At 33.1% G+C, this 15,526-nt stretch overlaps 1 protein-coding gene across 1 annotated transcript in view; it reads right to left on the reverse strand.

Moving 5' to 3' along the window:
• Positions 1–460: 460 nt before the first annotated feature.
• Positions 461–15,526, reverse strand: part of Unc-76 (fasciculation and elongation protein Unc-76) — a 50,405-nt gene continuing 35,339 nt past the window's right edge. The window contains exons 2-7 of the mRNA XM_073074778.1: positions 9,729–9,837; positions 7,329–7,460; positions 6,764–6,884; positions 3,621–3,877; positions 2,572–2,647; positions 461–1,207 (exon numbers count right to left, since the gene is read on the reverse strand). Coding sequence (XP_072930879.1) covers positions 1,125–1,207; positions 2,572–2,647; positions 3,621–3,877; positions 6,764–6,884; positions 7,329–7,460; positions 9,729–9,837 — 778 coding nt within the window. The 3' untranslated portion in view covers positions 461–1,124. The remainder of the gene's footprint in view (positions 1,208–2,571; positions 2,648–3,620; positions 3,878–6,763; positions 6,885–7,328; positions 7,461–9,728; positions 9,838–15,526) is intronic.

Genomic DNA, 15,526 nt, shown 5'->3' on the forward strand with positions numbered 1-15,526 from the left:
GAGTTACATTTTATTATGTAACGGGTACTCACGATACGCGGTTTTTAATCTATTTTTTGCTGACATTTCTACCCTGTTACATATGGATTGCTGACCGCAGTGTCGCCCTGACCACGATCTATGTAACTGGATCAAAACATCAACAACGTAGATAAGTAAAGATTACTCACTCCTAACAAGAAAATGTACCCAGTTTGAGAATTGAAATAGTTGCGTTAAAAAGTTTTGCCACGTCTCCGTGCTAAAATGTCCCTAAAATATTTGAAATAATTATTTATTTATTGTGTAAATTACGCAGTATTAGATATTTATTTGTAGATTTTCTCTAAAAATGTTTTTATTTGTCAAGAATTCAAAAAAAGAACTTACTAATAAGCCGTTTGTGGCTTCACTCTATTTCAAGGCGGCGAAGTATCTTTACTAATCTATGATCAACAATAAATAAATTAAAAACCGCGTATTTTCTTCATAGTATCCAGCTTCAATATTTTATTATTAGTATTTAGTTAAGTTGTAATAAATAGGGTGAATTTGATATGGAAATACAAATCGTAATGAACAGCGTGGAAGAATGTGCTAAGTGTTCTATCGAAATCCGAAATACGTCGGTAATGAAATGTTAAATGTTTTATTTATTTTGAATTCATCGAAAGTTACTCTAATATTGAAATTTTCACTTAATAAGATTATCATTATTTAACTATAAATTTACAATCCACAGGTAGACAGGATAATTAACTCATGTGAGGTGAATAATATTCTAAATATGAATTATGGGTTCGGTAACATCGTTTAAGATATTTTTCTTGGCAAACAAGCCTTCAAATAGCTTCGATCACAAAGTATGATTCTTCATTAATTAGTTCGTTTAATAAAGACAAATACATATTTGCTCTACAACAGTCACAACGTCATAAGTATAACTTTCTTTCTTATTAGCATGCGAAGCTCGTCTGTATTCGCTTTCTGAATAATAAATAGGTATAAATAATAATAATCTTATATATGATCTTACAACTTCGGATTTTAGAATCCTTAAAGGCAATAGAAATCCAATATTAGTGTAATGATAACATTTTCGATAAATCGTTAAAATAATTTAGCTATTTTTGTTGTCAAAGGATTTATGTTGGACAGAGGACCTTCAAAATGTAGTCTGTTAACAGCGTAGGCACTGTGGGGCTGTCTTCGTTGATCGCTTTCAAAACTGTAAAAAGAAAATATAAATAAGTACTCGTATTTAACATAATAACATTATTATTTTCTAAACTAAAAATCACGCTATAACAGTTACGCCTTATTGAAACTAAAAAGCAATAATTATTTGCAATCTAGTAACTTGGGATTAACTTTTTCTAAGGCGCATGAACAATCTCGCCTCGTTAATCCTGAGGATGTTGATAAGGACAATAGTACAAAATTATTAAAATCGTGTATTGTCATCGGTTTTTGATAATTCTTTAAAATTTTGAATTAAACTGAACGTTCAAAGTGGACATAAATCGGGTTCAAAGATTCCGTTACTTGTTACATACAAACCTACATACATACATACAACCCAAGCTAATAAAAGCGTGTTAATAAAAACGGAAATAATAAAATAGTTTTTTTAACAATTTTATCTTAATTTGTCAAATAATATTATAATGCCCTGAAGATGAGCATTTGTACGCAAAGTACATGCATAATATTGCCAATATTTCAAAATTTCAAAGTTCATCAATTTTGTACCTTATGTACGTAAAATATTTAATGTTATGTGTTTTATGTACGTAATTTCAAAAATCAATTAATAATTTGTAACAAATTGCGTCAAATATTACATAGGTACCTATGCGATATGGCTGCGGTCAGTCGAGTCGATTCATCCCAAATTATAGGTCTTTCCAACTATATTTGGCTTAATACTTTTCCCTATGACAAAATACTGTCATATTATTCAACAGGGATTTCCCCTCCGAATGAGGCTTTATAACCAAATTTGGCTATTGAGTTTTTTTTTATTTAATTATTAAAACGTGTATTTTTATTTTCATACATATATTACTTTAAATATAAATATACTTACTATATATTACTTTAAATATTAATTTTAATTATAAAGTGTATGTATAAAGTGACAAAGTGAAGTGCAGCGCTACGTCGAAGCGCACTTGCGTTATTGCGGTCGCGTTTCCGTTTACGCATTCCGATATGATTCCGATATAACGCAATTTTGGAAAATTATAAACATTGACGTGAGAGGAATCTTTTTCATTGCGCCCTCGATATTCATTTGTATTTTATTGAACACTACGATTATAAGTATTTTTTGCATTCATTTTTATGTGCACAGGTATTTATACGAGGCATTCGAACGTAATGCTCAGGGCACATGTGGCCAATCTTAGATACAACTGTTATCCTGTCTGGGGTTGATTACAGATGTTTGTAAGCAGAAGCACTTATCATTTTGATTTTATCATTATATCATTGACTTCAAGTATTTGATATATTTTGCACATTTGACAAAAAGCGTTACTTCATAAATGCAATGTGTTAATGGCTTAAATTCAGGCAAAGTAAACTTACTCTTTATAAGCACTTGGAGAGTTTGGTTGTCCGGGGAGCCGTTGTTAAGATGGAATGGTATCACGGTAGTCAAGTACTGGAAAAATAAACACGAGGATACATATAAATAAATGCATGACAACGTACAAATACAAGCTTGTACAATATCTAAAAGTTATTAATTAAAAACATTATATATTGCTCTCTGAAGTTTTACTATATTTATTTATCATTGTAAGTTATTTTATTATATTTTCATAAAGAATATCCTAATACGCTTAGCGTACTTAAAGATAAAAGAAAAAAGGTAATCTAAAACGTTGCTTTATTTCCAAGATACTTAGTACCTACAAATGAAAAATAACTTATGTTTAAATGAACGGAGTCATTTATATCAAGCTAGAGCACACGAGATTTAGGTCCTATTTTACTAGGTTACCTAGATCCAGATTGTCAGACTTGACATATCTTTGAGAACATTGTAAGCCATCTCAGGTATGTGGGTTGCCTCACGATGTTCTTCGCCATTTCAACAAGTGATATGTATTTTTTACTTCGATATAGGTTTAACATATACGCGGTTTCAACAAATGATGAAAACAATAACTTTCATTTATGTCCATTACTATTAAATTACACTGTAAAGTTATTTAACGATCAATAGAATAAAACTATTTCTTGATCCAATTTACAACTTTTATTATTCCCGCGCAAATTACAAGTCAAACGTTATTTTTTCTTTTTTATGCTAACTCCTATGGCTAACTCATACAATCGTACTAGCCAGTCACTATATATAAACGTGCACTTATTATTATAAAAGTAAAACATCATGAAAATGACATTAAATAATTAATTAAATAATACTATAATTAAATAATTTAATTTGTCATATAATGGTAATGCTGCTAGTATCTTGGGTACACTTCCTCGGGGCAGCGATTTGGCTCATTTATTTTATTTATTAAAAATTTGTGTTAACCTTAGTAGTTTTAGTTTAAATATTGTTTTTTTAATTGTATTGTAATTAAATAATTTGAATATATTTCTAACACGACAAACATGCATACCTTCGATTCAGAGTTAGTGTTGCCCAGGTTGGGCGAGCGGGGCTGGCCGGGTCTCTTCTTCTTCTCTATGTGGTACTGGCGCCGCTTGTTCTGGACAGCTAGCAGCAGCGATATGAAGGTGTTCTTCAGCTCCTTCTCGTACTCCAGCTCGTCGCGCAGAGCCAGCTCTGCGATCAGCGTCTCCGAGAACTCTCGGATCAGCACTTCCAACTCCATGAAGATCTCGTTCAGTTGCGCGAGCGACAGTTGACGGAGTTCTGGAAGGTTAACGTGTAAAAGTTAGGAAATTGTTTGTGACAAAGTAGGTAAAAATACAATTTTAACATGTATTTCGATTGAACCTTACAATTGATTCAACTAACGCATAGTAAAATATGAAGTTTGGTTTTTCAATATTTTGAACTGAAAAGTGTTTCACTAATTTCTCACTTGAGATGGGACAATATTTTAAAAATGTTAATACTAAATCATACATTTCTAATCATATGTTTAGATTATCTTAAGTTTTCCTTATTCCCAAATTTACCCTTCGTTTATCTGCACAACAAACACATCTGCCACATTTGACGATCGTATTTAGTCAAGCCGTTAAGCAGAAACAACAAACAAAGTTTACAAATTAACAAAGAATTCAGTGTAAACAATCTGTCAGCTAACAAATGTAAACTCAAAATACCGACAGCAATTTACGGTCGCAAATCAATCGGAGCAGAGGTGAACGCTCTTGCGACAAATTTGTCGACGAGGATAGGACACGTCGGGACGATTCCGAGTATCCCGTATCTGCGGTATCGAGTTGCGATTTCAAAGGAAATGACAACGAATTACGATTGCGATGCAGTTGTAATATGTTTTAAAATATGTAGCAGAATAGTACGAGTATTTACATACAACATCCGTCGTTATTAGTAAATGATCTGTTCAATGTTTTGCCTACCAAATATTGATATTTGACAATTTTTTCATTGTAGAGATTGTCAAGTTGGAAAATATTTCGATCTTTAGTTGGTAAAGATTGGATAGATTGATTATTAATAAGCGCAAGTCAATCTTGTCCATGCCTATATCAATTGTCAAAAATCGCTCAGCTGTTTTCAAAATGGCCTATAAAACTTGTAAAAGAAAATTTTAAACGTGAAATGGACAAAAACTTTCAAAATTAATTCAGATGATTTCGAATTAGCACCTACCGTGTAACTAAGTCGATTGAATAACAAAAAAAAAGATTACTGTTGAATCAAGATTAAAAACAAAAAAGAACTCAATGCATTTCGTAGCGAAAATCGTAAGAGGAGATACAAAAGAAACATGTGATATTGATTTTCATTGTGAAGTAGCGTAAGTGGCCTCTAGGTATATGGAGCATCTCTTAGTAGGTCACGTCTAATGAGCATCATTAATTTGTCGCTTTATCTACGAACCTCTTATTTTATAAATGTAACAAACTTTGCCAATAAATTGCCTTAAAACAAAAGAGTGTTATTTTTTAGCTATCTTGCTGACTTGCGAAAACGAAATTCAAAATACGAAATTCAAGAACCTTGATACCGTCGTCAAACGGCATTTTATTATAACATATTAAAATGCGCCACTACTCCTGAGAATTCAGCTGGAATGCCTCGGAAAATTATGTCTCCTTTACACACTCTTCAAACCAGAACACAACAGGACTAAGCATTGTTGTTATAAGGCAGAAATAGGTTTGACGGTGGTGCCGCTGGAGTCGAACTCAGGGGGTTCTACCAGCTTCACATTGCATGATAGATGCGCTTGCGTAGCATGGTAACTTTCAAGCTCAAACCAACAATATCCACTTACAAAATTTCATTGAAATCGTTTAAGCGCTGTTCGGCAATTAGCGTGTATCTACATACATAATGACACGTGATTTTTATATTATTATGCATAAGTGTGTATGAGGTAGGTACTCATATTTAAATATTAGCCCGTAACATGATTTAATATGCTTCCTGAGAAGTGCTATTGCTGCTTATTGCTATATTTATGCTGACAGTTATTCAAGGCTGAGTTATCGTATTTATTTTGATGTAATGTTTGTATTTGTAAGGAATAATTACGATGTCAAATATTATTGTAAGGCATGTTAAGGACATATTCTGAATCAAGTGTTTGTTGTCAAAACAACAAAAATATGTGTCAAAATGTGTCATAATAAGTACATGTGTCATAATAAATTACTTATTTAAATGAGGAAGTATTTTTTGGATTACGTTTCATCGTCGCAGGACAAATAATATAATATACGATTATGAAAACTCTGTACGACAACTGTACTTAATAATGGATGACACATAATTTCGTTATATATACTACTACCGATTTAGTTCAGTGGGCTGGTCCACAAACACTTTAAGCATCAGCAAGTTTACCACGCTAAGGGTTCCGGATTCGATCCCAGATTTGACATACTTATATCTAAATGTAAATTTTGAATCAGTCTTTGGTTAAAGTTAAAGGTTCAAAGCATATAAAGGCAGTTTAAACGACGTTCTCGAAGGAAGTAAATGTTTGTGTGCTGGGCAAACATTTGGCTGGTCTTGTCTAGTGTATTTCCGTGTCTAAATTGGTGTTTATGGGCAATGAGCATAATTAAGGAAGTCACGGTTTAGATGTGTTTTAAGTTTAAGCTCTTAAGTTGCGATACCGAGCTCTTACGAATGTATTTCTCTAAATTTAAATCCAAAAGAAATCATTTACTACATATATATTTTTTCATGCCTCTCTGTTTAAGTGCTTAGTGCTTATTAAATGATCAATTATGATTATTGTTCATTTGATTTTAAACACTGTTGTGATTTAGCTTTTTTAACATTCTGCTACAGCTTACTTGAAGCTAAGTATCACAAGCGCTTATGACCATCTAACCAACTCCGAAAGATTTCAATTGGAGCGGGTCATAGATCCTAATGGGCAAATATTCCTACCTCGGCTTAGCTTTCAATTACGTTGTGTCATTATGTTTGCCTTACCTCACACTTCGGAAAATAGCAACGCATATCTCAAGTTAAGGTCTTTAACATTCATCCTAAATCAGAAAGGAGCTATTCTAAACCTTATGCTAAAGCAGAAACTGTAGCGAAGTTACCAGGCGTTTTAACCTGAAAATATATGCAAATACTTACTGTCTTCATAGAGTGGGGAGCTGAGGACCTCCTTGCCTTTCTCCAGAGCTTCATTGTACTCCAGGATGTCACCTTCAGACGACGGGGTCTCCTGCATCATGTCGTCTATTTCTTGAATCACCTGAAAGTAATAATATTTTAAAGATACATGGTACATGTATAAAAAATAACTTCATCATATTTAAATTTATACTAAGTAACTTTATACCTTAAAGCTAATAGCCAGAGGTATCAATAGGTATCAAAAAGAACAAATCAATTAAAATAAAAACAAAAATACTTAGGATCTTGGTTATATAAAAAACTATCTTTTCTATATGAAATCGGCATTTCACGTAGGTACTAAACATATGTTTATCCAAATTAAGGTCATAATTATTTAATGAAGTTACATTTTTTAGTTGCCCATGAACATTTACAACCAATTCCATATAGAACAGGGATTCTGAAGCCGACCAATGCTTCATATTCGGCGATCCGGTGTTACCTCCCTGGTCGAAATATTGTGAATCTACGACCTTTAAATTTAAATATTTATAATAATAATAAACACTGTACGGTGTACCTCGTCAGCAGTCTTGACGGGGCATTCGTGGTCCTGGTGCAGACCGCCCAGGATAAGCGCGTGCATGTCCAGATCAGAGGCCACGGCCTCGTCCTCCGAGCTGTGGATCTCGTCATCCGGGGTTATCAGACCCTGAAACAAAGTAGTGGATATGTGATACTGCACGTACGCTGGAATGGGAAATTTGTGGTCATAAGAAACCATTATAATTTTCATTTCATATTCATATTTGTTAAATAAAATGATGTTAGCCTGGTTCGAATTATTCACGATCCACTCTCAGACAAGCATATGCGTATCTGTGTTTAAATTCTACGATAAATAATTAAGTTACACTTGGTTTAACGGGAAAGTAAAATATCGTGACAAAACATATCCTAGAATTTTAACTCTTTGCTTTAATTTTTATGAAGGTCCACAATTCCAATTCGCATTTTGCTTGCATAGTAAACATCGTTACCATTCTCATTCCAAAGATAATCCTATATCATGCCTTTGAAAAATGCCATGAAAAATGAGTGTATCTTGAAGATGACGACGATCTTAATTAAATCGTTTTTGTCATTGACGGAGCTAACAAGGTGCCTTTTTGTTGCATAGATAACATAAAAATAATTAACTCTTTCCCCTCTGATGACTCTGTATTGTTTACAGTTTCTCACGCTTCGTATCAAAAACATTGCATATGGCGTCTGTCGTTACATTTGCTAATTTTACTTTCTGAACGTGAAACTAGTTCAGAACTTTACCAGAATAATGTGTCATTGACCTCTTACTGAAGTTAAAAAACATTTCAAAGTCGTATAGTTATCCGTAACTACCGCAGACCGTAATTTTGCAGTTAATTCTACTAACAAAGGTTTCTCACGGAATTATGACCGTCAAAAATTGTTTGTTTTGAAACCCGCTTCTAGAAATAAATAAATGACGATCTTTTGTGTAATTATTCCCACATATCTACACTAATATTATAAAGAGGATAACTTTGTTTGTTTGTTTGTAATGAATAGGCTCAAAAACTACTGGACCGATTTAAAAAAAAAAATCACCATTCGAAAGCTACATTATCCACGAGTAACATAGGCTATATTTTATATGAAATATATTTGATAAATAGATTTTGAGGCGGTACAAAGTTTGCCGGGTCAGCTAGTTTAAAGTAAAGTTTGAATAAAATATTTTGACTTCGATTTTTTTGAAGACTACCATCACTACCTACCAAGGATACGAATGTAATGATTAAATTAACTTGGTAGGACCTGTCTAGTTCGTCTCCGGATACAATTTCTGCCTAATAGCGGCAGTGTTAATCGCTGCTGTGTTCTGCGGTTCAGCGCGTGTGTGGTAAGAAATACATATTAATCCGAGGCGTCCTAACTCAGGGATAGCATCTGTGGCCGACCATTGGTGGCAGTAGTCATTTATCATCAGGTGGACTGTAAGCATGTTTCCTATTTCAATATGTTCAAAAATGTTTGTATGGTTTGAAAATAAGACGTGTCGAAGATCTAGAGCAGCTTAAAGAAATTATGTTTGACCTTAAACTATATATAAAATAAGAACAGTGGGTAGTGGCGAGCAATGAATCATTTCGAGTTTTATCTGTTCAGAGAATATGTTTACTGCTTTAGAATTAGTTGCGTGGTAGCTATTTATAAGTAGGTTTAATACGTATGGTTTAATTGTAATTGAGAGCAATTGACATTAACCTTGAATTTTTATACATCATTGGTAAATACAGGACCATAGACCGCACATTTTTGTGTTATATTTTTTTAATACAAGGCTACCTAATTAGGTACATAGATTAGTAAAGATTACTCACTCCTAACAAGAAAATGTAACCAGTTTTGACAATTGAAATTGTCACTGTCATCTATTTTCGTGTTTGAAAAATATTAAAATAATGTAGTTTTTAGAGCATTTACGAATGAAACGATATTTCTCCGCACTTTTTCTTCGATTTCGTGTTTTTGTACTACTTAACTGCACATGTCGGCATCATTCGGCGTAAATTACACCATGACAGCCATGTAAGCCATTTAATGGCTTACTTTAATTACAAGGCGGTGAGATATCTATACTTGTCTATGCCTAATTATAAGAAATTATTGGTAAAATAAAATGAAAAATAAAAAGCACAACTCCTCAACGACAAAATCGATTGTTTAACAGCCCCTCCTTATTAATTTATCCTACATCAAAAATATTTTTGTAGAAATACAAAAAGGAAAAATAAGGACGCTTTCAGGAATATTAAAATATTACTTTCATTCTACCGAAATAATTGCATATAAATAAAATTATGCAAAATAAACCATAAACCAATCCATTATTTGTTACACTAATAGATTTAAAGTTATCTGTGTTATCCACAGACAAAAAATAATGTGAATATACCTTCTTGTCACTGAGATTAAGAGTGGGAATGTGCATCTTGCGCGAGAACGACTTGGTCCAGTCGATCGGGAGGATGTTCCCGAAATTGCCTGTGATTGTCCACCACATTCTGTAACAAAGAGTTTGATTGTTAAGACTAACGTAGACAGACGTACCGCTATAAGATTGACATATTGTAAAGCAGAAAAATATAATAAGGCCAACTAAGTATAGAGCTCAAGTTCTTTCTAGTTACCAACGTTTTAGAAAAATAAGTCAGTGTCACTGAAATTATTATTGTCTTTATCTTTATCGTAATTATCTGAAATTAAGATTTCTCCTTACGTAATAATTTTATATTGTTTAATTATTTTTAATATTTTTACTACCGGATTGGATAATTAAATATGAAATAAATCAAGTTTATATTAATTACAACAAACGCTAAATGAAGTCTGTTTCATTTTAATAGTTCTATAAAGCTAGAATAAAATTAGTGGATGATAGCAAAGATAGCATGAAGTATCGTGCAGACAGGCTACTCGAAACTTCATAATATGAGTTTTCCTAAACATGACTGACCTTAATCGACTGGATGATTTATTGAACCAGTGCACACTTGATTCCAATATAATTATTAGATGTAAAAGTCGATAAATTAATTTATTCAAAAGAGTATTTGATTTCGTAATTATCGTATTCACCGTATTAAGAAGGAAACTTTGTTATAATAATCAATGTTATAATAATATTAATAATATCAAGCAAAGCAACAAAAGTGTAACATGGCATAAATGTAGTGTTTGTTCTTATCATTTATTTACTTAGTTTCATATCATTTTACACAGATAAATAAAAACCATAGACATGATTTTTAAAGCTAACGTACAAAAACCATACATAAAATACCCTTCAAAATTTAAAAATAAGCTATAGTTTTTTTTATTTTAATGTAAATATAATAGATTTAGGAGAGTTAAAGCCTCAAAGGTCACTTATAGTTATCTTTCTTCCATAGATGAATGATTAATGATACCTAGATTAAAAATGTAAATAATAGATTATATTTTTTACCTGTCGTGCCAATGTAACAAACGAATCTAATTAATATCTGTACCCTAAAAAAACTTAGATGAATGACCGGCCTTAAACTTGCTTGCTAGGTCTGGCTATACTACTGGCTATGATACCTAGATCAAAAATGATTATTAAGGTCATTCCATACCAATGCAGGGCATGGGGTGGGGTTAAGTTTCTGGAGTTTAATAATATGATGAAAACATACATGAAACATATTTCATACGTAAAATGGGTGTTTTATGTTTATTTTTATAGACAGCAAAAATACGACATATTTACTAAATTGCGGCACGTGTACTATTGCATAATTTAAATAAACAACTTAATTACTGGCTTACGGAAAAGTATGCCTCTGTGTTACGAAAGAAAAAATGACACCAACCATAATATTGAAATTGTAATCTCATTACAAGGAGCTTTTAATGCGATTAAAGACAAGTTATGTGGTAAGCTCAAGTACTTTTTATGAAACCTGCTTCATTGCGTAAACTTAACGATGTAATCGCTTGTAAACATGTTAGGCATCAGTTTGATAAAGCCATTTCAATTAATAAAGTATTTCATACTTCATAAAGAAGAATTTATAAGTTTTGATGGTTTTCGTACATTTTATATTTTTAACGAATTTCAAGATTGTTTATGAATCAATAGTAGTATGGTCGCTATGGTTTTTAAAACTTAAAATATTAAAAAAACTGCGAGACTGCAGCACAGCGGCCTTATAGTGATAATTAAATTATATGAAGTGCATTCCATCTGATGATAAGTGCTACTGCCGTCCATGGACATCTATAATCCACCTCAGCAAAGAGGTTTCACTCCTATTGGCCACAATTGCGTTTCCATCCCTGAGGGCCCTGAGGCCTACGTTAGCACGAACGTATAAGTATGTCTCTTTTAACACACCCTTCAAAGCGTCAGCATCGTTTAATACTTAAGCAGAAACAGGTGTGGTGATTACCTCCGAAATTGAACCACAAAAGGTTACATATCTATTGCAATTACTTAAAGTATCCTACCTACTGTATTTCACTTCTCATGTCTTGTTAGATGACCAAGGTTGAAGAGATCCTGGCCTTGTCTGCCCTTGTAAATTTAAGTGACGCCTGTTATCACAATAATTTTCATTTCTGCCACGTATACTTCCTGCGTTGGGAAGAGCTCGTTGCGTCAATCATTCCAATTCGCACGCAAGGTCGTTGTAACGTATGTAGCACTGGTTTTTGTTCATCTACATCTCACGTGTTTTATTGGTGTACTTATTTGTTTTTCTCAATATGTTGATGCGTATTTCTATTTGTAAGTCTTGTTTCTTTAACATTATTTAGTTAATTGTTGGAGCTAGGTAAGTATAAGTTAATAACTTTATTTTTAATTATTGTTAGCAATCTTTTTTGATAATTTTGTTTATCGAGGACATCAAAATTGATTACCTACTGTCTGTAGATAATTTCGTGCGACAAAAACATTAGTTATCTTAGTTAATTATAAGTTTATTATGTTATAATTGGAGGATATTCATATGATACTTATATGCAAGATCATTACGATATTCTAGTGTCCCTTCTGGGGACGGGTTTCCATTAAAAAGTATTCTTAAAAATATTTCACGGTTGTGTAAAGTCTACCAATCCACCTTACCCAGAAATCGCCCGAATCCCCTTACTTTCAGAGGAGATCCGTACCTATCCAACAGTAGGACAATAATGGATTGACGATTGAAATTTCTAATGACTTTGAGATGCATCTCTAGGCCTCCCATTAGAAGCTCTGATAGAAATCCTAAATTGATATCATTATGCTATCACTGCTCATGGGAAAAAAACCGTAAATAAACAGAATTCTCCACACAGTCCACACATCGCACGTATGCAAGCGAAGCGAATGCCCGTGAGTCAGCCGGAGACACAAATTGGCGCCAATTTGAGACCGCGGCGCGTCACGGCTCAATTGAGGAATGTGTCACTTCACATTACCGCGAGTAGATGCCCGTGCAGTCTGATTAGAAGGGAGTTTTTATGGTATGCTATTGGGAAGAAGACGACTATAGTCATTTGAGAGGAGCTTGTGATCACAGCGTCTTGCGTGAAGTAATTGACTTATGCATTAAGGCATTTGGTACTGGTACTAAAAAATATTGTTAAGTTGTTATTACTTGTGAGCTTAACTGTGATTTTCGGAAAAAGCTTTTTAGTGATATTACAATCACTGAAATATATGTGGAACAGTTAATTGTACCATTTTATATAACTCCGTCTGCGTATGTCTGATTATGGGCTATATCAATATCATTAAAATGTTTAGGAACTCTCAACATATCTTTATCAGAATTTTGTGTCATCGCGAAATTGCGAGTCATTGGTGTCTATTTAGTGTGTTATACAGTAAAAATCATTTTATGGAATATTTAAATATATTCTAAAAATAAATGATGGGACTAGTCCTAGATTAAGGAGTTTTGCTTTCTTTATATTTTTTTATATTCATTAGCTACCTACCATTTTTCGGTCAGTTTATAATTTTAGATAATTTTATCATAAATATATCTATAGAGTAGGGCCAATTAAGAATGTTATGGCAAGGGTGGTTTGATACTGGGGCTAATTTAAGACTACAAGTCATGGTTCATTTGATAAACGTATTATCGTTGATAGAGGGTCAGTGTGGAAAGAGTAAAAAGAAAACATAATTGTACGTTATTTTCTCTTCTTTATGTGTCACTTTGTATTTAATGTAAGCGTTAGCATGTCTCGGAGGATCAGCCTCTTTGCAATTGACATGACCTGGTTGTGCAATGGGCTTGCGTGGCCCGTCAGAGTTAGTGTCGCCGTTATACATATTTATTCAGTTAAGCTACCGGGTTGTAATTTTATGAAGGGTTTCACGTACAAAATAACGGGCAAACTATTTATTGACATAGGTGTCGTAAAAATACTAATGTATTTTTTACCCTACTGCGTAGGGTCAGTTTTTCGTGCGTTTCGGCTTGACGGATTCTTCATTTGAGATGTCGTTGGTTCCGTCTAAATTGTGGGAGTGTCATAGGCTACATTTTTAAGTTGAATTTTTGTTTTTATCGTAATTCTATAGTTAAATTACAAGGAACGACAGTACTAATATTTTTTTTGATTTGGTCCTTACTCCTCATAGGTATGAATAATATTGTATGTATGACGTAATTGTTCACGTAAACGTCAAATTACAAAACTACATTCCATAAGGTCCTATCTAAATCTTTAAATTGTTTTTGTGTTAATAACATCGCCTTACAAGTACCGCATATGCATATGCAAGGCCGACATGTTCAACAAAAACTCAGGCAATTACATGTGAAGCTTCTAGTGGGCGTTGATAGACGACCCATTTGTAAAGTAACGGTTGATAAATAAATGGCTACTTATTGATAGCTAATTGATCGTGGGCATTATAATAAATTATGATGACCTTCTTAATTTGTTCTGGGAAAGTTGTGATTTATCTGTAAGCTACTACTCTGATATGTACCAAGATATGATGATGGTTGTATAAATAAGTTTGTTTGAAAAAAAACTACTATTTTTTATATAGGCATGCTGGGCGCTCACAGTTTTATTTATTTTTTTATTTACTCTTTATTGATCATGTCAAAAACAGTGTGGTGTAAAAGGCGGACTAAATGCTACGTAGCATTTTCTCCTAGTCAACCTTAGGGATGTGCAGAAAAATTGAAGACGGTACAACTATACTAAAAAAAAAATACACTCCACTCCACTCCAGTTCATTTTTTCTGAGGACTAACATGATTACATGATTAGGTAGGATTCCAGCTAATGTACGTACTTCTAACGGAACGCAATAACTGCTGCATGGTATGTACCTACATCCCTGGTCGAACTATACCTACTCGTTTCAGCTCTTGAAAAGAAATGTTCCAAGACCTTTTTCAGAAGACGTTGACTGAATTCAAGTCAGCACTCCTTTTGTGTTCTACCGAGAAATCGAAATAACCACTTAGCATGGGATACGTTCAAGGATGCGGATGCGGTCAAACCTTTTCGGCAAATCAAATCAGAAAAACAAAACAAGAGCAACCGATATTTCGATAACGTGTAGATGTTTTGCTAAACAATAGGAGTGTTTTATTATCTAACATAAAACAGGTCATAACAAAATAATCTCAATAACATGAGGTCTGGTGTAGTCGTTAGTGCGTTGCGTCACGCGCCATATGGTCGCGTAGATTTTGTATTTTTTTCGAACCATAAGTTGACATTTGTCCCAAAGTTCAAGGTTTGCGAGAATAGAGCTCGTACGCTGAAAAGGTCTTTCAGGTTTATGACCATTTAATATTAATGGCAAATGCCATTACAATAATATGAAAAAAAAATGCCTATAGTACCTATATGTCTTTGAATATGATTTTTTGTATGAATTTGACTTTAATCAATACATTTAAACATCGCGACGTTTTTTGTAAAGTTTAGGCATAGTATAAGGATATAGATATTTGTATCGTGGTTTAGGTTGAGTTAGGATTCTGATTAATTGCGTAAATATAACGCAACCGTAAACATTTTCTAAATTAACAATTATCGAAATGCTATGTGGTTTATAGAGTTGACAAATATCTTTAAATAATATACATAATATTATGGTAACATTTGCATAACGAAGAAAGTTAAAAAACGAGTTTTTGGCGGGGCTTTATATTGAAAATTGCGTGAAGTTCGTCGTTGGAGCATAGTTGGAGCTTCAACAAA

The sequence above is a fragment of the Epargyreus clarus genome, unplaced genomic scaffold (assembly GCF_041222505.1).
Source record: "Epargyreus clarus isolate Ecla_fem2 unplaced genomic scaffold, WU_Ecla_fem_2.2 ptg000001l, whole genome shotgun sequence".
Lineage (NCBI taxonomy): Eukaryota > Metazoa > Arthropoda > Insecta > Lepidoptera > Hesperiidae > Epargyreus > Epargyreus clarus.